The 23430-nt window shown below is 47.3% G+C and overlaps 1 protein-coding gene across 4 annotated transcripts in view; it reads left to right on the top strand.

Moving 5' to 3' along the window:
* SANBR (SANT and BTB domain regulator of CSR) overlaps nucleotides 1–23430 on the top strand; it is a 1021507-nt gene that overhangs the window by 91216 nt on the left and 906861 nt on the right. For 3 of the 4 annotated variants that reach the window (XM_069608017.1, XM_069608018.1, XM_069608019.1), the window contains exon 2: nucleotides 533–691. In XM_069608017.1, coding sequence (XP_069464118.1) covers nucleotides 542–691 — 150 coding nt within the window. In that variant the 5' untranslated portion in view covers nucleotides 533–541. Of the gene's footprint in view, nucleotides 1–532; nucleotides 692–23430 lie in introns of those variants that run through there. The other variant, XM_069608020.1, reaches the window with a different exon arrangement.

Below are 23430 nucleotides of genomic sequence, written 5' to 3'. Positions count from 1 at the left end.
CTGATGATGGCGTTGACGGTTGGAGGAGGCCCTCAAGGGACATCAACTCGACAACACTGCATACAGCGCCCTCTGTCAAAAATAAATAAAATTCCTAAGCAGCAAATCTGGAGAGATATATTATCATAAGATGAGGAATACGTTGGAGGAACATCCAATTGAAAGAACGTTACCAGGGGTAAGTAACTTGTTCTTCTTTCTTATGAACATTAACCCATACTTCTTTTTGTATTTAGCGTAAGGATAGGTATTTTTTCGAATCGGCCCTTTTCTTTTTGACAAAGACACCACTCGGACTGCCTTATTATTGTTTGATGGTCGAAGCTTGCTCCCATCTTAGATTTAGGTATAGATCAGGCGTTTTTCCAACATACCCATACAGTTTAATAAACACCCTTGAACTGTGATAATTTATGCCTGTCTTTACTGTTGCCACCATGAGTTCCTTACAGCTGAATCTATCCACTGATATTGAAATGCACCCCATTGTCAATATTTATCACTGATAATGAATTCTATGTAATGATTCTAGTGCCAAAAGATGAGCCGTGGACATTCAGAGAACAATAATTTTCCATATGATAACAACCAAATGGTCTTGGATATGATTCTGTATTCTCTGGTGGGAGTCCCACAGCCAATCAACTGGGACAGTGTTTCAAGGCTTGTACCAGGATATACTTCCAAAGAGGTATGTGTCTTTTTATATTTGTCTTTGAAAATACAATGTTGCCATATGGATGATAGTGTATCAAAAGATTAGTGTGATACTCAAATGATCATCTGTATATTTCATTACTCTTCATCGTAGCTTGTGCCAATACAGTTCTTCGACAGGCATACAGGAGTATGATCCTTTAACATCGTTAGAGATGTCAGACATTGCTTGAAACTAGAGAGCATTTGGTCGACTGGAAGCACAAGTGATTTTAAAAGTGCAAATTATTTTTTTCAAGCATAAAATAAAATGGACATGGGTTGGTACTGTATATTCAACTGTCATGTTGCATTTTGATGTGTGTTCTATAGTGGCCTATGTTTAACAAAGATGAAATTAGATCAGAGTAGAGTGCAGGAAACAAAGAAAATGAAAGTTTAACTATTTCATAATTTTTGACCAGATATTTTAAATTGTATGTGCTTGGGAGAGAGAATTGCACAAATATGTTTCCCAATGATTCAAATTGAATTTAATGGAGAACCATCATGTGATATTATAGGAGTTATCCCATGAGAGAGAAATATATTTTATTCGGCAACGCCATTAACCATATAAACCAATACAATAATCAAATATTACACAAAATTGAATTAAAAACAATGTAGGAATAACATATCAAGACAATATGAAACTGGAATCAAGCTGTACACATTTCCATATGTCATTAAAAATGTCTGCCCATCTTTAAGCAAGCTGCTTTCACAAATTCACATATATACATTAATACATAAAAGAAACGTCATTGCCTCGGCTGTAGTTCTAAAACTGTACTTGTCGGGAATCATCCCATGTCCTGGAAGCTATGGGACAAGTGCAAGCTAAAACCTGTACATCTATGTTTAAAGAACACATCAAAGATGGTCACCACAATGGCACTTAGGCAGAAAGGAAAACTGCAGTTCAGAGCGTCAAACAAACGTTCCTACTTAAACAAGACACAAGCAGCTGTACGCTGCATTGCTACCATTAGTGTTCTTCATTCCAGTCTGCCGTGCAAGTGCCTGGCTTCCTCCTGTTTCTAGAGACCAACCTACATCCCGAACCCAGTAACGCCTTGTCTTTCCCTACTTTCCTCCTGACTCTTGGCGGGTGCCCCTAGTTTCCTTCTTTCGCGCACCTCACACCTTCCCCTTTCGTCTCTTCCTGAACTGTTCTTTTTCCCGTGCTCCTCTCTTTTACCTGTCCCAGAACGCTTCTCTCCTGTTAACCTACACGTTTGCGACTGGCAGCCTGATCGGACTTCTTGCGTCTTTCTTTTGCCACCGCGCAACTCTATCCCCTCTTGACACTGCCTGCCGGCAGCGTTCTTTCTAGACTACGCAATCCGTTGTCGGAATTCGCGCTCCTCGCGCACTTACTGCTCTCCATTTCATTGCCTCTTACATCACCTTCTGTCCCGCATCCTGCTCAACTCCTCTCCTCATAATCAGACTTCTGTGCTAGCGCTCCTCGCCTGCTCGCAGCCCTGTTATCTTTACATCAGATGCCTGGTGCTCTGCTCCTTAATTGACACTTACCTTTCAACCGCTCAGGAATTCTACTTCCTACTCTACTTCGTCCATTAGGGTACCTTCCGGACTACATTCTCCTAATTTGAATTACCATTCTTCCGAAACTGTTGCTATTTGTGACACATCTGTATTTAAAACCTGTTTGGAACCCGGGCCACATCGTCCCATGAACTGAAGTTGAGACACACTACAGGTTTTTTTTTCCTATTCTAAGTGGGTTTCCCCAATTCTGCACAACCCTCTGTCTCCACTCAGCGGTCAGACAGAATCGGGGATACTCCTACCTCGTCCCAAACCCGAAGACATCTGCAGGTCACTGCATTTACTATTGTACTATTGTACCGTGAACAAACTGTGACAGATAGCAACGCCCAATACCATGAAAACTACAGCACCTGGCAAATGCTGCACAAACACTGACAGCAGAAATGCAAACCATAAAGGCCGAAAACGTCGCCTTACAACAGATGATAGCCCTTCCTCAGGCACCTCCTGGACCCTTGCTAGGAGGTGAATACGACAGCCATCCAAAGAAACTCCACGAGTTTTGGGATGCATGTACTGTACAATTCATGTTTAAGGAAGCATATTTTCCTACCGATAGTCAAAGTCGGCTTTATGATATCGAACTTGGCCGGGGGTCCTATGCAAGTTTTCTCAATAGCCTCTGTGCAATGTTTGGCAGGCAGGAGATACTTGTTTCTGCTCAAAAGCGATTGCTTGACTTTCAACAAGGATACCTGGATCTACTATCCTACATCACCCAGTTTAAACTGTTAGCTCCAGGTACAGTCTGGTGTGATGATGCTTTATTGAGCATTTTTCATCAAGGTCTCCATGAAGATGTCAAGGATGAGATCGCAAGAGTTGCACGCCCCACCAATTTGGTTGACATGATTACATTAGTGATGCAAGTCGATTATCGACTACAGGAGAGACTAGCTGAAAGAAGAAATAGAGACTAGCTGAAAGAAGAAAGAACCTGAATCCGTGACTCCTTGCAGAAAATCCCAAACTCAGCCTGAGACCAACCATGGGGGATGAATGCATGCAGATAGGGGCAGCTCGGGGTTCTCTCGCCACCGGAGAGTGCAACCGTCGTCTGACATTAGGGCTGTGTATGTACTGTGGTTCCAAGGTACATTTGGTATGCAAATGCCCTCTGGCTCCACCAAGACGTCAGGGAAACAAGACCTCCCGGTCATCGAGGGAACATTGAAATGGGAAGGAAAGAAAAGTTCCCAAGTGGGTACGAGCCATACTCCTTATACCTCCATGGTGGTGATTAAGGTGACATTACATCTCCCTGACCTACTGCTGGAAACGTACCCGCATTGATAGATTGTGGAGCAGCTGGAAATTTCATAGACAATCAATGGGCTCATACCCATCTTATTCCCGAGAACCATAAATTGTGTCAGTCCTGGTTGAAGGCGTGAATGGGGCACCTTTAACATCTGGACCCATTAAGGAACAGACTCAGGATTTACGGATGACTATTGCTTCCCATAAGGAAAGGCTGCAATTTCATCCGAGCCGCCCACTACGCCATCATTCTGGGATTACCCTGGTTGAGGACCCATAATCCATATATCAACTGGACGGCGGGTACCATTTTTTTTTAGGAACAGAGTATTGTAATGCACTGTCTCACCCAAGGATCAGTGGGCTTGCATTCCTTGCCTGACTCTGATACTCAGACAGCACCGATTTTATCGGTTGATCTAATCCTACCTGAACCTTATCAATCATTCCAAGATGTGTTTGAGGACAAGGGGTACAACCAGTTGCCTCCTCACCGGAGTTAAAATGGTTGTATCGACATACAGACAGACAAATCCTTCCCCTTTGGGAGGATGTACACCCTTTCATCTCCAGAAAAGGAAGCCCTCCGTGAATATCTAAAGATGAATTTACGCCGCAGACTCATCACCGAATCCAAATCACTGGCCAGAGCATCACTATTTTCTATATCCAAAAAGAACACACAGGAATTAAGACTGTGCATTGTCCATAGGGGCTTAAATCAGATAACCATTCCGGACAAGTATCCCATGCCGTTAATAGCAGATATTGTGGAAGCAGTTAAGGGCTCCGTTTATTTTACCAAACTTAATCTTAGAGGGGCTTACCACCTTATCAGAGTACGGAAGGGTCGTGAATGGAAGACTGCCTTCCGTACTCCCTTTGGCCACTTCGAGTACCGGGTAATGCCCTTTGGCTTATCTAATGCACAAGCGGTCTTCCAACATTTTATGAATCATGTCTTTTCTGATTTAATGTTACGTACAGTAATCGCCTACTTAGATGACATTTTAGTGTTTTCCAGAACCCTGAATGATCACATACCCATATCACTCGCCCTCACCGCTCAGACTCTCGCACCAGAGAGACCATGAATAATGAGACCATGCCGTCTGCCATGGACAAAGATCGCTGCAGCCGAACAACATCGAAGCCTACGGTATGTATACCTCACACCATGTCTGTGGACACAGGCCACAGGCACCGCCAAGCATCTGTGCACCGTAGAATGCAGCTATTGCTATGCTCATCCGGGCTAGCAGTGCATATAGCCGTCCACACTAAAACATCTGACATACCTCAACGCCTCTGCCACTAGCATACAGCGACTATCAATGAAAAGAAATTCGGTACAGCTGGCCACACATCGATTCTTTCACCAGGGGGGGCGCCAAGCATCGGATGCCTGATCCGACGTCTTCTACAATCAGGCTGAATCTCACCCTTTGAGAGCATTACTTCTACAATTTGCTGCTCCCACACGGCATCTTCTTGCTTCTAAGCACCCTGTGCTTCGTTTGATTGCCATTTTTCGTTTGCTGAACTGTTCTTTACCTGCTTAGGGCCTTCGCACACCTCCTGCCTCGAAAGCAACAAACATGGCGACCTCGCCTGAATCCTCGTAATGGCTGCCTCGGCTTCTGAAATGCTCCGGCTACCTCAGCGCTTGGCACCCAAACCATCTGTCTGCCACCGCCTTCTTTGTCCCCCTGTGAGGCTCTGACTTGCTTCCCACCACCCCCGCCGCTCCAGAGGTCCCCTCCATCCGCCTGGACCTGTGGTGCTTTTCACCTCAGCAACTTCATCCGTCGCTGCCTCCTGCGTCTGCAGCCTCCATAGCGTCGGCACCAGCTGCTCCTTGGACTCCCATCTGTCTCCAGTGGCTCCGGTGGCTTACTTCATCTGCCACTGCCTCCTACATCTGTAGCCTCCATAGACACGGCCCCCACTGCTCCCTGGTCTCATCCGTCTGACTCCGGAGCTCTGTCCTTTCACATCGGACTGCTGGGGAACTCGGTCCTTTCACATCGGACTGCTGGGGAACTCGGTCCTTTCACATCGGACTGCTGTGCCTTGTCTGCTGCCTCTGCTGCCACGGCCCTCACTGCTCCATTGGACTCCTCCTTCTGCCTCCAGTGCACTGCCCACCACCCTGAACTGTGATACCTTGCATGCCGTCTCTGCTACCGCGGCCACCGCTGCTCCATTGGGCTCCTCCTTCTGTCACCAGTGCACTGCTTACGCCACAGACTGTGGTACCTTGCCTGCCGCCTCTGCTACCACGACCCCTGCTGTAACCAGCGCACTGCATACCACCCCGGACTGTGGTACCTTGCATGCCGTCTCTGCTACCGTGGCCACCGCTCCTCCGTTGGGCTCCTCCTTCTGTCACCAGTGCACTGCTTACGCCACAGACTGTGGTACCTTGCCTGCCGCCTCTGCTACCACGACCCCCGCTGTAAACAGCGCACTGCATACCACCACGGACTGTGGTACCTTGCCTGCTGCCTCTGCTACCGCGGCCCCACTGTAACCAGTGCACTGCTCACCACTTCAGACTGTGGTACCTTGCATGCTGCCTCTGCTACCGTGGCCACTGCTGCTCCATTGGGCTCCTTTCTGTCACCAGTGCCCTACTTACCACCACGGACTGTGGTACATTGCCTGCCACCTCTGCTACCGCGGCCCCCGCTGTAACCAGTGTACTGCTCACCACCCCGGACTGTGGTACCTTGCATGCCGCCTCTGCTACCGCGGCCACCGCTGCTCCGCTGGGATCCTCTTGTCACCAGTGCACTGCTTACCACCACAGACTGTGGTACCTTGCCTGCCGCCTCTTCCACCGCGGCCCCCGCTGTAACCAGCGCACTGCTCACCACCCTGGACTGTGGTACCTTACAAGCCGCCTCTGCTACCGTGGCCCCCGCTCCTCCGTTGGGCTCCTCCTTCTTTCTCCAGTGCATTGCCCACCACCACGGACTGTGATACCTGCATGCAGCAGCCCCCACAGCTTTTGTATCTGTGGCCACGGCCCTTGCTGCTCCTGGGTGTTGCTTGTCACCAGCGTCCTCTTTCGGCTGCAGCCCCCACAGCTTTTGTATCTGTGACCACGGCCCCCGCTGCTCCTGAGACTGCTCTGTCATCCTCTGTCCCATTACCTGCTGACTTCCGAGACCACAGCCCTCACAACCTCTATGCCTCTGCTGCCGTAGCCTGTACTGTTCCTGAGGCTGCTTCTTTTGACCACTGTGTCCTCTTTCAGCTACTGCCCTCTCGGAGTTAGTGCCTCTGCGGTCGCTGCCCCTGCAGCTCCTAGTGACCGCTCTATCATCCTTCCCCAGTGCCCGCGACCACCCTATGACCACAGCCCCCGCAGCCTCAGTGCCTCTCCTGCCGCGGCCTGCACTATTCCTGGGGCTGATTCTTCTTCACCCCCTATCACTGTGTATGCAACTTATTTTGGCTGCGGCCCCCTCGGCTTCAGAGCCTCTGTGATAGCGGCTCCTGCTGCTCCTATGGGCCACTCTGTCATCTGCTCACACTGTTCCTGCGACCACCCGGGACCGTAGCCTCAGTGACTCTACTGCTGTGGCCTCCACTGCTCATGTGGACTGCTCCCTCAGCCTAAATCAGCAGTTCCTCCACCACAGACTATCACTCCCTCTAATTCTGCAGCCTTGGCCCTCGCTGTGATCTGTTTCTTGCAGCCGTGGTCTCTCCAACTCCAGAAGCCGATTCCTCCTACCACTGACTATTGCACCCTCCACCTTCACTGCTTCAACCCTCTGCGAAGCCTTCCACAAACGTCTGCTGCATCCCTTTCTGGATCCCTTCAATTCAGCCAACCGGATCCTACTTTCCTTTCTACTTACCCCTGTTCTAAATACTGATCCGTGTTATGCGATCCTCCTCCTTTCTGCTCCACCCCTCTCCCCTTCCCTCTTCCTCCTACCCTCTCCCCCATTAAAATTCTGTATCTCATTATCATGGTCATCTCCACTTTTTTCCTCCCCACCCCACCTCACTCCTGATCATCCCGGCACCACAATCTTATCTACCCACATATCTCCAATTCTTCTGATACCTTTGATGTTGCCCTCTGGAACACTCGGTCAATCTGTAACAAAACCACTGCTGTCCTTGACCTATTCATACGCCTCCATCTCCAATTTCTTTGTATCACCGAAACTTGGATCCCTCCCCACAACACCTCTGTTCCTGCTTCCCTTACCTCGTCCTCTTCTTCTTTTGCGCACGTCCCTCCCCCCTCTTGCCGCGGAGGTGGCTTAGGCCCCCACTTTATCTCCTACATCTCTTCCCTCTCTACCCTCCTTTGAATTCATGTTTAAAATCTTTAATTCTCCCCATGCTATATCTTTCCTAATCATTTATCGCCCTCCTGGCCAGCTTGGCTCATTCTATGAAGACTTTGACCATCTTCTTAACCTCATTGCACCCAGCCCCACCCCACTAATCGTTCTTGGCGATTTCAATATCCATCTCTCTACTAACCCTTCCTCCTCTCCTCGCCTACCCATCCTTGACTCCCATCTTCTCTCTCCTCTCCCCTCCCCTCCCACTCACCAATCAGGCTCTACCATTGACCTCATCTTTACCTCCTTCTCTGCATCTCCAATCTCTTCTCTACCTAAGTATCTTTCTGACCACTCCTTGCTCTCTTTCTCCCTCACCCCCCCACCCTGCCCTCCTTCCCCTTCTTCCACCCACCCCCTTTCTCAGGCGTGATCTACGCAACTTCAACCCTTCTCTGTTCCTTTCTTCCTGCTCCTATTCCCTCCCCTCTCTCTCCCACTTCTCTTCTCTTTCAGCCACAGAAGCCTCATCCACCTTAACTTCCTCCCTCTCCTCTACTCTTGATCAGCTTTACCCTCTTTCCTCATTCCGCCCTTCTCGCCGACCTGCTCAGCCCTGGCTATCAGCTCATCTTTCCTCCATGCGCCGCCTTCTTACGCGCCTTGAACGTTCATGTCACAGGTTTCCCCCCCTTCTCACCTGTCTATGTTGGAGTTCTTAGAAGGAGTCTTCTTTCGCAGTGTTCGGGTCTTGTATAACCCTGTGCGTAGGTCCTCGGGTTCCAGCGTGCGTTCAGCGTCCCGTCTCCTGGGAACGTTCTGATGTCCGGGAAAAGTCCAGGAAACAGCGAAGAGTGCACTCGGGGAACGAGTGCACGGAGATCCGGGATGCAATAGAGGACAAAAAGGGGGAGGAATGAAGGAGGAGGAATTTAGGGAGACCGGGAACCAGGAATCAAAGGATGTAGCAAAAGCGAACTACGGCAGCACACGTCTAGCCACGGCAAGTGGTAGCGTTGAGACGCGCAGAGCCGCGGGGGCGTGTCCGCTTTATAGAACGTAGTGCGTATGACGCAGAAACTGGTAAACCGCGTTCGGTGGCCATGTTGGGAGTACTGCTGAGTAGAAGCCCCTATGGGTCAGGGACCAGGAAGTCCAGAAAGGACGTGTCCGATGGTTCATGACAGTTCATGGATCAAACACCCTACCACCCCCAACCAAACTGCTTACTTCTACTATCACTCCTCTATGACTCTTGTCTTAATTCTGCTAAACGCACCTACTTCTCCGACCTTCTCCTCTCTCAGTCCTCTCACCCTCGCCGTATCTTGCAAACCTTAACTCGACTTCTCTCTCCGCCTACCCCTGATCACTCCATTGCCTCCCCCCTCTCTGCTTCTGATCTTGCCACCTTCTTTTCCAACAAAGTCCTTAATCTCCGACACACTATACTCTCCTCCCCTTCTTATTCTCCTCCTCCCCCTTCCATGTCCTCATTCACCATTCACCCCTATCACTCAATCTGAAGTTACCCTCCTCCTTTCTAAAACCCACCCCACTGCCTCTCCCTCTGACCCCATACCTACCTCCCTCATCCCCAAAATCTACCCCCTCTTCATTCCCTATATCATGTCCCTTTTCAACACCTCTCTTTACACCTCCATCTTCCCCACTCCTTTGAAACATGCGACTATCATCCCCATTCTCAAAAAACCTACTGCTAATCCCCATCTTGCATCTAACTATCGTCCCATCTCTCTTCTACCTTTTCTTTCTAAACTCCTAGAACGCATTGTATACTCTCAACTCTCTACCTTCATCTCTAACCATTCTCTCCTCCCCCCTGCCCAATCTGGTTTCCGCCCTCTCCACTCTACTGAAACTGCTCTTACCTCCTGTTCTCAATTCTCTCCTCTCTGCTCGCTACTCTAAGCACTCCTCTATTCTGGTCCTACTGGACCTCTCTGCTGCCTTTGACACTGTCGACCATCCTCTACTCCTTTCCACTCTCTCGCCATCCGGCCTTAAAGACTCAGTTCTTAACTGGTTCTCCTCCTATCTCTCTAACCGCACCTTCTCAGTTTCTTGGGGTGGCTCCACCTCCCCAATCTCTCCACTCAACCATGGCGTTCCCCAAGGTTCTGTCCTTGGCCCCTTTCTCTTTTCGCTGTATACCCCCCCCTTTCTTCTTTAATCTGCTCCTTTGATGTCTCACACAATTTCTATGCTGATGATACCCAGCTCTTCCTCTCTTTCTCCTTCTTCTCTCCTGACATCCCCCATAAACTCTCTTCCTGCCTCTGCTATTAAATCTTGGATGTCTTCTCACTTCCTTACACTCAATGCAGATAAAACTGAACTGAACTCCCTTTCTTCCATGCCAACACTCTCCCTCCTCCCTCCCCTCCTCCTTGCATTCTTTTTCCTCCTTCCCAACTCCCCTTCTCTCCTCATGCTCCGAACCTGGGTCTGCACATTGACACCCACCTCTCTCTTTCCCATCACATTTCCCTCACTGCCAGATCTTGCCGTGTCCACCTCTACAACATCCATAAAATACGTCCTTTACTAACCTTCCAAGCTACTAAACTCCTCATCTCCTCCCTCCTCTTCTCCAGACTTTTCTACTGCTCTACTCTTCTCTTTGGACTCCCGACCTCTCATCTCTCCCCCCTCAAATCTGTCTACCACTCTGCCATTCGCTCCCTCTGCCTCCTCTCACCTCACAGCTCCATCTCCTCTCTTAACTCACTAGGCTGGCTCTCATTCCACTCCCAGCTCAAATTTTACTTCCTCTGCCTAGTCTTCAAAGCCCTCTATGGTCTTACCCTCTTTATCTCTCCTCACTTCTCCCTTTCTATACTCCTCATTCTCTCCTTTCTGCAGATCTCTTCCTTCTCTCCGCTCCACCTCCCCCATATCCCCCCTCCCGTTTCCGCTCCTTCCAACTTCTTGCTCGTTTCCATTGGAACCGCCTTCCTCTTCCCGTCCGCTCCTTCACCTCCAATCCCTTATTTCACACTTCTCTAAAATCCTATCTCTTCCACTCTCCCCCCTAGCAACAATTGTTTCCTCTCTCACCAACTAACCCACCTCCACCCTCTCCTCCTACCTTCTGTCCCTCTATTAGTACTTAGCCTCATCATAAATGTAAATTGTTCGTTGTACTGTTTTCTGGTTTAGATTCATTGTTAACTATTGCTTGTTCTATTCACTTGTTCCTCTTGTAAAGCGCTTTGGATTAAGGCGCTATATAAATTAAAATAAATACAAATACAAGTACAACAATAGCACTCTATCGCAAACCACCAACAGTGCCCACCCAGGTGCCTGACCTATTTTGGGCTGCTTAGTCGAGCCTAGTAAGCCACCTAAGTCCTAGACCGGCCAAAATGCACACATGCATCTCCTAATCTAAAACTCTTAGAACCTCCAGCACATTGACTACGGTCACCGAGGGCGTTCCAACCACATAGCACATTGAAGCCATACAAATGGGGAAAGAGCGCTGTATAAATAACCAAATACAATGCAATACAATACAATACATACACCATGTCCAGGAAGTCCTACATCAGCTCCGACAGAACCATTTGTATGCCAAATTGAGCAAATGCGCATTCCATAAAACGCAAATTCCTTACTTGGGTTATATAAGTCCAAGCAGTCCTAGATTGGCCCCGTTCAAGCTTTGTCAAAGGAATACAAAGATTCCTCGGATTCGCACATTTATATAGAAGGTTTATCTCAAATTGTTCCTTTCACATCCTTCCCATTACCTCTTTATTGAAAAAAGGGAGGAAGTTCCTCTGGGATGGGAAGGCCCAAAGCGCATTCCAGGAGTTAAAGCCTTCAACACTGCTCCCATTTTGAGACTCCCAGACCAAAACCAACCATTTGTTTTAGAGACCAATTCCTCACATTCTGCCATAGGTGCGGTTCTAAAACAAAAAGATACCACAGGAGTAGAACATCCTATCTCCTATTGGAACGATGCAGGTGTGTGCAGTGGGTTTGCTGTGTTTGGACACTGGGAGGCAACTTCCTTGGCGAGCAGTCCATTTACCGTGTGTCTTTCTCGTTTCCTGACAAGAGAGGGGTTGGACTTAAAAAACCCCTCACTCGCGGAGCGCGCAGTTTGCGCAGTGTGTTTGCCGTGTTTCCCTTGGAGACAATGGGGACAGTCAACTACTCCTTACAGGTATTCCGCTCGCAACTAAACTGACATTATATTTTGTTACTTTTGAGGGTTGCATAGCACTTGTTAACTTGGCTTCCGCTTTCTCTGCACTTTGCTAACTAGGATTATTGACATACTGCGTTTGAATATTGCTATCTAACTAGAGTGCACGTCTACTACTGCTCTGATTAAGTGAACGGGCGTCTATGGTTAATCAGGGGGAGTGTGGCAGTAATCTACTCGCAATAGCGCTCTGTCTTCCTTGACGCCAGTTATCATTCGTAATAGCAGCATTATCAACACTACTTCCCACAAGCTTAAGTGCTGAGCGACATTAATTCAACCTCCCTGAAATGCTGGGTAAAGCAGCCAGTCGCTGCAAGACAGCTGGACTGCGTGGCAAGAAGCCATATGTGCTTCGCTCAGGAAAACAGACTGAGGTCTGTGCGAACTCGACAGCTCACTCCGCGCATAAAGCTCACAAGGGGGCTCACGCCTTGGACTTGCAAGTACCTCATAAAGGCCCGCTGGATGCATTCTTTCCACCAAAGGCCCCGGTGCGAGGACAAGACCAGACAACACGGATTTAAACACGTAATTGCCTGAGGTTGAAAACAGCTACCATCCCCTTGATTTGGACAATGACTCCCTCCTGCAGATGTGTTATGCACTACAGGATCATTCCACCCCCCTCCTCGGGGATGGGAAAGAGGAGAAACAAACAACAAGGATAATTCGGGATGTCCTATGACCGGGACCTGGGATAAGTACAGTGAGACAAATTGATCATCTGTAGTCGTCGCTGCACCCTGGGGGTTAGCGGTAGAGGAGCTATCCGCCGCGCAGGCTGTTCGGTTTTCGGATCCTATTGTGGGGGTCATATCGCCAGTGTTGCCACCCACTGCCATTCGCTTGTCAGCCAGTCTGAATTTGCTTTATGACTCGGTAGCTCCTTTTCCTGGTACATCGCAAGAAGACATTAGCACACATGAGACCACGCACACGGCACATAGCCATGAAGTCTTACATTTTGCAGTAACATTTTTACTGAAACTTTGCGGAGCCATACATGAAGACCTAATGTTGCAGGCGGCTGCCATTGCGGTCCTACACAAATTGTTGGTCTCGCAAAGAACCTCCCCATCAATCCCGACTATAGATCTGTGGGGGCGGGGGGAAGTATCACAGAAGTCTACGTACACTTCCATGGAAGCACCCACTGGTGAGACACCTACTCACAATGACATGCCCAGGCTCCTGAAATCATCTCTTTTACTGCTGAGGTTTCAGAGGCTAGACCAGCCATGGTCCACTTTCAAGGCGGCAGGCAAGATTTGCCAAAAGACAACAGTTGAAGGCCTCTAACCAGCCTAATCGAGGCTTGCCTTCATTGGAGGACAACCCCCATGCAGCCCACAACCCTTGAACTCAACCCTCTGACTAGGAAAGAACAATGCTTCTAAAAAGCAACGCAAAAGAGCTGCTTGACGAAAAAGGAGATTGGCACAGACAGTGGGTACTTTGACAAGCTGGTTATTGGACAAGGTGCAGGACAAAGTGCAGTCTCCGCCTGTTGGACAAACAGGGCCCATAGCGGGCTTACCTGTTAGTCCTTCTATGCCTAGCCCTTTAATTCCTCAATAGATCCAGGAGCAAGTTCACCTGGCTCCTCTGGCTCCCATACCTGAAGTTTGTATAACCCAGACACCCACCTGTAATTTAGACCAGAAAATAGTGATCATCTCTACAGTAGATGGCTCTATCCCTGGCCGACAGATAGATTGCTCCACACTGTTAGCTCTGTTCCTTAAAATTCCATCCTTCCGGAAAATTATTTTGGGTGACTTTGATTTTATTGAACCACTATGCATCCCTGGGTCAAAGTTTATGAAAATCCATTGTTGTCTACCTGAAACTGCATCTCTCATAAGGCTGCAAGAGTCCTCTCTTGATTATCTGGGCTATGCTTTGGACTCTCCTTTGCCCAGGGAGGTCTCACAACAGATTGTCCCAAGTGTAAGTGCCCCGGTGCTAAAGGCACACCCTCTCAGCCGCCTTCCCAACCATTGACTAAGTTAAATGATGATCAGGAATGGGAGTGGCTGAAGCAAATGATTGCACAAAGGAAATTATTGGACTGAAATTCAACAGTTGTTGGAACACGAGGGGCTTTAGCCATTGGCTCAACGAGGGTGTCTCCTGGGAGATGCTATTATCACAAGAGGTTTTCGCACTACAGGAAACATGGGTTACATTTGACATTGAGTTTGATGGATATACAGTCTTCCAGACTTTTGCCACCAAGGGCGAGTGGTGTCGACTATCGGGGGGGGGGGGGTTTAACTGGTGTAAAGTCCACCTTCAATCGTAGACTAATTTACCAGGACATACCAGGGGGTAATACACTGGTTATGGATGTGTTCCCACCCCCCAGGTGGATGGCGGGAGAACAGGGACATCCTGATAGTCAATGTGTATGACCCCCCTGGGCTCGCTGCTCTCCGAGGCCATATGTGACCAACTGGACTCTCTCTCTTCACTATTTCGGATTCTGGCCCAGAGGGCTTTGCTGTGCTTCTTTGTGAAGCTTTGAATGCAAGATGCGTGGACTTGGGGGTGTGGGGGAGTAGAGTATATGTAATGTTGTTGACCACAGTATCATGCAAATGGCTAGGTCTAATAATAAGGGAAGATTGTGGCTAGATTTCCTGAAAAATTGGAATTGCATGCCATTAAATGGGCGCACTACAGGAGATCAGTCAGGCCAGGTAACCTGGGAAGTAAGGTCCAAACGTGCCACCCTGGGTTACATGGCAGCGACTGAGTGTCTGCTGGGCCAGGTATTGCAATTGCAAATTAACCTGAACTCTTTCAGCGATCATGCCTCTCTCGCCCTGACCATGAGGGCGGTGGGGGTGGCAGGGCGCTGAATGCATGCAGAGAGGTCATACGTAGCCACTCAGGCAATAGAATACATTGGACCCATCATAACATCGACAGGATGATCTCTTACTTTCCCCCTAGGCTTTAGGACAGACCGTGAATTAAGGGGTAAAAATCCAGAGGCAATTGAAAGCTGGATATTCCATCTAACACAAATCCTCTTTAAAGACATGTCTGTCCCCGGTATAAGATGGAAGTCTGGGGGAACTAACCATTTTGATATTAATATTCCACGGATGCCCATAAGAATTTTGGCAAGATAAAGACCATAAAACGGAAATTCTGATCATGGCTTTGTCACTATTGTTGACACTTCAAAGATGCTTCAAAGAAGCTTGTGGAGACTCTGTGCAGTAAGGACAGCCGTAAAATCTGGCGCTTACTATCCCAGGCAGGGGGAGAACAGCTACTGAGAATCCTGAACTGTATTCCTGGGAACCAATGGGTGATTTTATCAGAGATCCATTTTACAAGGGCCCCTTGTGTAGCTCTATCTTACCTGTGTGATTGGGAGCTTGGCCCTTACCGCTGAGCCATAGAATTGTTAAACAGCCCATTTTGAAGTTTAAGACATCTAATGCCCCAGGCCCAAATTGCCTGGCAAACTCGGTTCTAAAAAAGGATACGAACAATTGGGCTCAGGTTTTATTAACTCTCTTCTCCCGAGTCTGTAGCTCTTGCTTTGTCCTCCCGACATGGCAGCACTCGGTACTTATTCCGGTACACAAAAAGGGAGACCTGAGCAACGTGTCCAACTACCGCCTGCTGTCTATGCTGGATGCCACAAGCAAGATCTTCATGAAACTTGTCCTCAGGGAATTGGAGCTCTGGGTCACTGCTAATCAGGTTTTAAGTCCTGCCCAGACAGGTTTTAGGCCTGGCTCAAGCACAACTCATAATATCAGAGTGCTTGATCAGTTAATCAATACTACAATCGGCAGTAAGGAGGCCACTTTATATATTGCCTTCGTTGATATCCGCAGTGCCTTTGATCAAGTGGTGCGTGAGACACTCTGGACTAAGCTCAGAGCCATGAATTGCCCTAGCTGGATCTTACATATTCTGATTGCCCTGCACAGCAATAACTCCACTAGTGTCAGATTAAGTAATGAGGGGGAAATGTCCGACCGTATTACTATTAATATGGGAGTTAAGCTTGGGTATGTGGAATCCCACCCCGCTGTATAACCTTTACATCAGTGACCCTCTCCCCCCACATGGCACTAAAATCCAATTGTCCACCGAAGTTAGGAGATTCTCCCATAGTAGGCATGCTCTATGCTGACGACCTGATATTATTCAATCGCACTTTATCAGGCATAAAGAATATGTTAAATGGGCTATCGGAATATGCTTCTCAGCAGGGCTTAACCATCAACTTAGAGAAGACCAAGATAGTTGCCATTACTAGAAATGGGCCAGGCCTATCTGGGATGGACACGACCCTGGGCGCGATAGATTACACACAATCTTATCCCTTCCTTGGTTTGGACTTTGACGCTCCGCCTAATTACAATTTGATAATAGCTCATAAAAAGCGGCGAGCTAAATTACTCGCGCTCCAAGTCTGTAGATTTGCCAGAGGATCCGCCAGGTATAGCATGGCTGGTATTGTAAAGCTATACCAGCAATGCTTTGTACCTGCCATACTACATGGCCTAGAAGCCCTGGCAATGCAGGATCAAAACTGGTTAAATATACTTGAGGGCCACTATTGGCGTCCTGTATTGGGACTGGGTCCATCTTGTTCTATTCAGTACCTCTGCTTGGAACTGGGCTTTATTTCTTTGAGGGGCATGGCTTTACATGCACGTGGTGTCTTCTATCTTAAAGCGTGTGCCGCCTCCACCTGAAAATGACTTGCATTGGCTGGTCGGCACTACGACACTGAGAAGGTCCCACGAGGGTCTAACTTCAAACGGCTGAATGAATCCCTTTTCCTAGAGATCGATTTGCCTTTTATTAAAAAGAAAGGCAACCCATTTATCCATCTGAAAAAATAATTAGAGCACAAGCTGAATAGATGGGATTGTTGCAGGAATTACGTCCATTTATGTAACCTAAAGGGCTATGAAGCACTGTCCCACGTTGTGCATAGATATCGGAAGACCCAACCTTATTTGCTACTAAACCTGAAGTAAGGCAGTTTATTTTAAGGTTGCATATAAATCAACTTCCGGTTCTTGCAGTTACAGGCTCCCATTTGGGGGTGGCACCCGAACATGGGAACTGTTGTATTTGTGGCAGAGTAGGAACCATAGAGTCAGCTAGGCATGTTCTGACCCAATGTGTTTAATTAGGGCCGGTATACATGTGTATGCTTGGTAAATGGGTACACAGACACAAGGCTGTCACTGAGGATTCCTTCTAGGACGTTTGCCTTAGTTCCAACACTATTTCATTACAACATGCTTTATTTAGAGTATGGACACAAGCCAAGGCCCACTTCCCCGATAAATAGCCCACAGGATTTTTACCGACTGGAAGTTATTGTTGGCTCAATGACCTGTGATACTTTAGAAAGCCTCAGGCTATACCATAATATTGGGGACTTAGCGCATTCACTCTGCATATCCATTGGTATTTGCTTAAATGAATAATGAGATGCTAGTCTGATGACCTCGGGCTTGGATAGAATTTTAGGTATTGCACTTATTGTATTTGGATTTTTGTCATGTTTTATTGGTTACAGTACTATGTGTTTTATTTATTCTCATTTGTGTTTATCATGTTTTAATTATGGCATATGTAAAGTCCAAATTTTGGACTACATCACAATAAAATTATTATTACTAACCACATCGGCGCAACACTACTCGGTTCTTGAAAAGGAACTTCTTTCCATAAAAAGAGCCTGTAAGGAATGGAGACATCTCCTGCTGGCATCTCAGTTTCCAGTCACAGCACGCACGGATCACTGCAACCTTCAGGTCTTAGTCAGTAGAGACACAGAACAGCCGCATGCTCGGTGGGCATACTTCTCAATTTATAGACTACTCTTTACCTTTTTGCCTGGGAAGGAAAATGTGATAGCAGACGCTCTTTCTCGCACCCAAAGGGACAATAAACTAATTTCGGCCCGAACCCCTGCTACCTGATTCTCTGTTCCTCTACTATGGGGCGGATTTCATGCAAACACTCGCACAAGAAACAACAAATCTATACCCGAGCCTTCAAAAGACAATTCAAACCTTCCAATTAATGTATGAAAATAATTTGCTTTTCCATGGAGAACAAGTCATTATTCCATCTCCGTCCTTATGCAAAGAAGTGGTGCGCATGTGTCGCGATTCTGTCATGGCAGGACATAGAGGCATACAAGTCACTTTGGTTGCCATGCAGAGACATTTTTGGTGGCCTTCAAAAAACCAAGATGTTCAAAACTACATCGTGGCTTGCACAGTGTGCCTACAGACTAAGACACCCCACCAAAAGCCAGCTGGTTACTTGGCACAACCCGAGCTTCCCACTCGTCCCTGGCAGAAAATATCCAAAGACTTCATTGTAGAATTACCGAGCTCCGCCAGAAACACTGCTATCATGGTAACCATTGATGTCATGACAAAAATGGCCCATTTCCTAGCATTACCCCAAGTCCCTTCTGCCATACAAATGGCACAACACTTCTTGAAGGACATGTTCTGCCTACACGGATTACCAGATACCGTAGTCTCAGACAGAGGATCCCAGTTCACTTCCCGCTTTTGAAAAGCACTCATTGGGATCCATTGTGCCCTTTCCTCGGGTTACCACCCACAGACTAACGTGCACACAGAGCATCTCAACCAGACGTTAGAACAATACCTAAGAAGATGTTTTAGCTACTCTACACAAGATAATTGATAATTGGTCCCTCCTATTACCTTGGCAAAATATGCGTACAACAACTCTCTCCATACAACCATTGTAATGAGCCTGTTACACTGTTCCTACGGTTATCGCTGGTCGTGTATGCCCAGCCCAGTGAAGACAACAGGCATTTTCCCATCACTAACAACCTTATGCTCCGACATCGAAACAGGACATGCCCAGACATGCTGATTTGAAGAGAAGAAAGGAACCTCTAGTCCAAAAAGCAATGCGGTCTGGCTAGACTTAAGATTCCTACCAATAAGATTAGTACCCCCAAAACCTTTGCTTCTCTTCTTTGGGCCTTTTACCATCCTGGCCAGAGTAGGGCGCGTGGCCTATAAACCAGCCCTACCAGTTTCATAGTTCAGGAGTCATCCGTTATTCCATGGTTCCCAGTAGAAGCCTCACATCCTGGATCGATTCCTCAGACAACCACAAAATAAACCACCACCCATCGATACTGAGGACGGACCAGAATATGAGGTCTCAGGGGTCTGTGATTCCCGATACTATCGAGGCCGAATGCATTAACTCCTAGATTGGAAGGGATACAGTCCAGCGGACCAGATTTGGGAGCCAGCTTCCTCAGTCCATGCACCCTTATTACTCAGGCAATACCATCAGACTTGTCCCTGGAATCGCGGCCCTTTTATGGCTCGGAAGGGCCATACTGTCAAAAATCATCCCAAGTCCTGGAAGCTAAGGGACAAGTGGAATCTAAACCTGTACATCTATGTTTAAAGAACACACCCAAGTTGGCCGGCACCATGGCACACAGGCATGAAGGAAAAGTGCAGTCCAGAGCGGCAAACAAACTTTGCTACTTAAATGAGACACAAGCAGCTGTACGCTGCATTGCTACAATTGGCGATCTTCGTTCCAGTCTGCTGTGCAAGTGCCCGGCTTCCTCCTGTTTCCACCACCAACCTACGTCCCGAGCTCAGTAACGCCTTGTTTTTCCCTACTTTCCTCCTGACTCTCGCCGGGCCTACCCGGCTTCCTTTCCTCCTTGCGCCTTTCACTTTCTTCCCTTCCTGAACTGTTCTTTATCCTCTGCTCCTCTCTTTTACATGGTCCGGAACGCTCCTCTCCAGTTAAGCTACGCTCTTGAGACTGGCAGCCTGATCGGACTTCTTAGTCTTGCCTCCTTCTTTTGCCACCACATGACTCTATCCCCTCTTGACACTGCCTGCCGGCAGCATTCTTTCTGGACTGCAGAAATCCGTTGTCAGACCTTGCGCTGCTCGCGCACTTAATGCTCTCCATTTCAGTGCTTCTTGCATCACCTTATATCCCTGCGTCCCGCTCCACTCGTCTCCTCATTATCAGACTTGCAGCCTACATCAGATGCCCGGTGCTCTGCTCCTTAATTGACACTTACCTTTCAACCACTCAGGGATTCTACTTCCTACTCTACCTCCTCCGTCAGGATACCTTCTGGACTACATCCTCCTAAATTGAATTACCATTCTTCCGAAACTGCTGCTATTTCTGACACATCTGGACTTAAAGCCTGTTTGGACCCCACATCATCCCACAAACTGAAGTTGAGACACACTGTGTTTTTTTTTTCTCCATCCTAAGTATTTTTCCCCAATCTGCACGACTCTCTGTCTCCACTCAGTGGTCGGACAGAATCGGGGATCCTCCTACCTCGTCCTAAACCCAAAGACATCTGTAGGTAAGTGCATTTACTATTGTACCGTGAACAAACTGTGACAGTACTTAATAGAATCGTCCCTAAGCCACAGTCTTCGAATATCAATCAAATTAGTACAGATCAGCATAAAATGAAGCATGCTTTCAGGATCACCAGATCCACACACACAACTTGGTGTTTGCGAGCCAACGTATACATACAGCCCTTCAGAGGTAATGCATTTCGTCGCACCATTAAAATAATCCTTCGATATTCCGGAACCGCACTTGTATAATCACAATCAGCGGTACATGTCGGGCAGCAATCAAATGTTGCAATGAATGTAAATTAGTGCTATAACTTAACATTCTTTCATGGTCTAGGTAGCAAGCCCTTTTAAAAAAAAAAAAATCAACACATTTATTTCCCCATTAAACAATTGCGTATAATCCAAGGCCCAGGGCTTACTTAAATAGATACATTGTTTTAACCAAGGGTATTTTACCTGGGGAAATGAGGTCGACATTTCCCATATTGTGTTTTTAATATTTGGGTTTTCAACACTACCACTGAAAGATTTTGCCATATAATGCAGATATTTACGCATGGCTACAGTGCCAATAGCGGGCAAACCTAGTTCTGCTCTCATCGCTTCCCCAGAGTGCTAGGACCAAGAGCCAATACCTTTCGTAAGAAACAATATTGAATGTGTTCCAAAGCCATGCGGTCCAAATGTCCCCACATTTCACAGCCATATAAAACGGTGGCATTAACTTCAGACTGACGGACCTCAAGGCATTTGTCTAGCCTATGCCGTCCATACTTATAATAAAAGCAGGCCAAACCCCTCAGTCCTGTTTGTGCCTTATTTACTTCCACTCTCAGATGGGCACCCCAACTGCAATTTTTGACAAACACCATCCCTAGATAATTATAGGTATCCACAACCTCTAAAGTCACATTATTGATCTTCCAGACATAATTGTAATTTTTAGTACTAAATGCAAATATTTTGGTTTTAGCCATGAGTTTCAAAATAGCTTGCAGCATAGCTCAGACTATAATCAAGCCTTTTTGGTGTGAGGTCCAGCAATATTGTGTTGTCTGCATACAAAAGAGCGTGGTAGCTACATTCATTGAATACTGGTTTAAATGTTAGACCCTAATAACTACTGGATACAAATCTGATTTTAAAAAAAGATTATAAATAACAGGGGAGCTAGCGGACAACCTTTCCTAACACCCATGTTGGTATCGAATTCTAATGGTTGTCCAGAGCATCAGCTACGTACACATGCTGACGTTTTAGAATATAAGCAAATAATGTGTTGTAGTAAATCCCTTGGTACTCAACGTTTACATTTATTCCAGAGGATAAACCCATCAAGTGAGTTGAAGGCCTTTGCCAAAACCAAAAATATAGCAAAGACCCAGCCAAGCCTAATGACCACACATTTCTCTAATACTGTATTTAAAACAAAGCAGTGATCTATTGTCCCACTCCTGAATCATGCCTGGTGGCTCGGCAGCATGTTGCTTGACCTCGCCCAATCCTCCAATCTTACTGCGAGGCAACTTGCAAATAGCTTACAAGCCGTACCCAGGAGGGATATAGGACGATAACAATGGGCGGGGGGTCACAGTGCGACCCTTTTTTATAAACAGGAATAATCACACTCCTGGCCCATGATACCGGCAACAGCTGTATTTGGGCAATCACATTAAAAACACCCAATAAAATAGGGGCACATCAGCCTTGCAACCATTTATAGGCCTGTGGCCTTATGCCGTCGGAGCCAGGGGCGTTACCCACTTTCAGAGCACTAATTGCCTTTTACACCTCATCTAAAGTTTTTCCAACAGTAGTATACATGTCATACCCAGTAACACAATCAAATAAGCTTGAGAGATCAAGAGAACCATAGGGTCCCCTCAACAGCAAACGAAAATATGCTCAAAACCTTGACAGCGCGATCTAAGCATCCACCATTTGCATTTTCACAACATGCTACCCTATGCATACTCAACAAATCTCTCTCCCCAGGGCCAACCGGGCCTATCCCCCAAACCTGCTTGCCCCTAAACCAAACCATGGTATGGTTGGGTCACAAAATATAAACAAGAGATGTGCATAAACGTCTGTTTGGCTGCATCATATAGGTTACCTTGTGTGAGGCCGCTGGGGTGATTGCAGGCAGGCATGTAGCACTATAGTGTTTGGATCTGGCCATCTAGTATCGTACTCTATTGCAGGGTAAAGTGTTTCTATGGCCTTCTTGTAAGGAACTATATGAATGGGTCTAACAGCTCCCAGAATTTTCCTGTCTGTATTGTATTAGTTGGGTTCAGCCGCATTAATGTGTTTCTTTCCAGGGTGCAGATCTTGGCAAGCAGGTCTGACCATTGCGGTTTTGTGGGTGGAAATGTCGATTTCCATTGTAGGACTAAGAGTTTGCGGGCGGTGAATAGTATAATGTTTATGGCCCTGCATACCAACAAATCCACGTGCCAATCCGTGTGATTGGCCCCAAACAACATGGAGTTGGGTGATAGTGACAGAGCCGCTTCCGGGAAGTGCGCAGACACCTGCCTATGGACCATTTGTCAGTATTACTTTAGCCTCGGGCAGGACCACAATATATGCCCCATAGTGTCTATTTCCGTGCACCCGCACCAACAGAGAGGAGAGAGTGTCGGCCCCGTTCTATGCATTCTGGCCGGTGTGTAATACATTCACTGGACTTTCTTGTAAGGTGCCCGGTATGGCTGCAAAATATATCTACCGTCTCCACCAGGTTTCCGAGATCTGGGACAGGACATCGCCAGAGCTTAGTTCCTATTGGCGTTCTTCGGGATGCTCATAGAGTAGAAGGCGAGAAGGGTGGGTTTCCCGTTGGTGCTCTAGTTCTAGTTCACAGGGGGTAGGGTGTTTTGCAGGTGGATTCTGTGGTATATTGTGATATCAT

This window comes from Ambystoma mexicanum, chromosome 4q (assembly GCF_040938575.1).
Source record: "Ambystoma mexicanum isolate Mex_15411 chromosome 4q, UKY_AmexF1_1, whole genome shotgun sequence".
Classification (NCBI taxonomy): domain Eukaryota; kingdom Metazoa; phylum Chordata; class Amphibia; order Caudata; family Ambystomatidae; genus Ambystoma; species Ambystoma mexicanum.
Note: the sequence above shows the minus strand (reverse complement) of the source record. Positions and strands in the feature narration are given on the sequence as shown.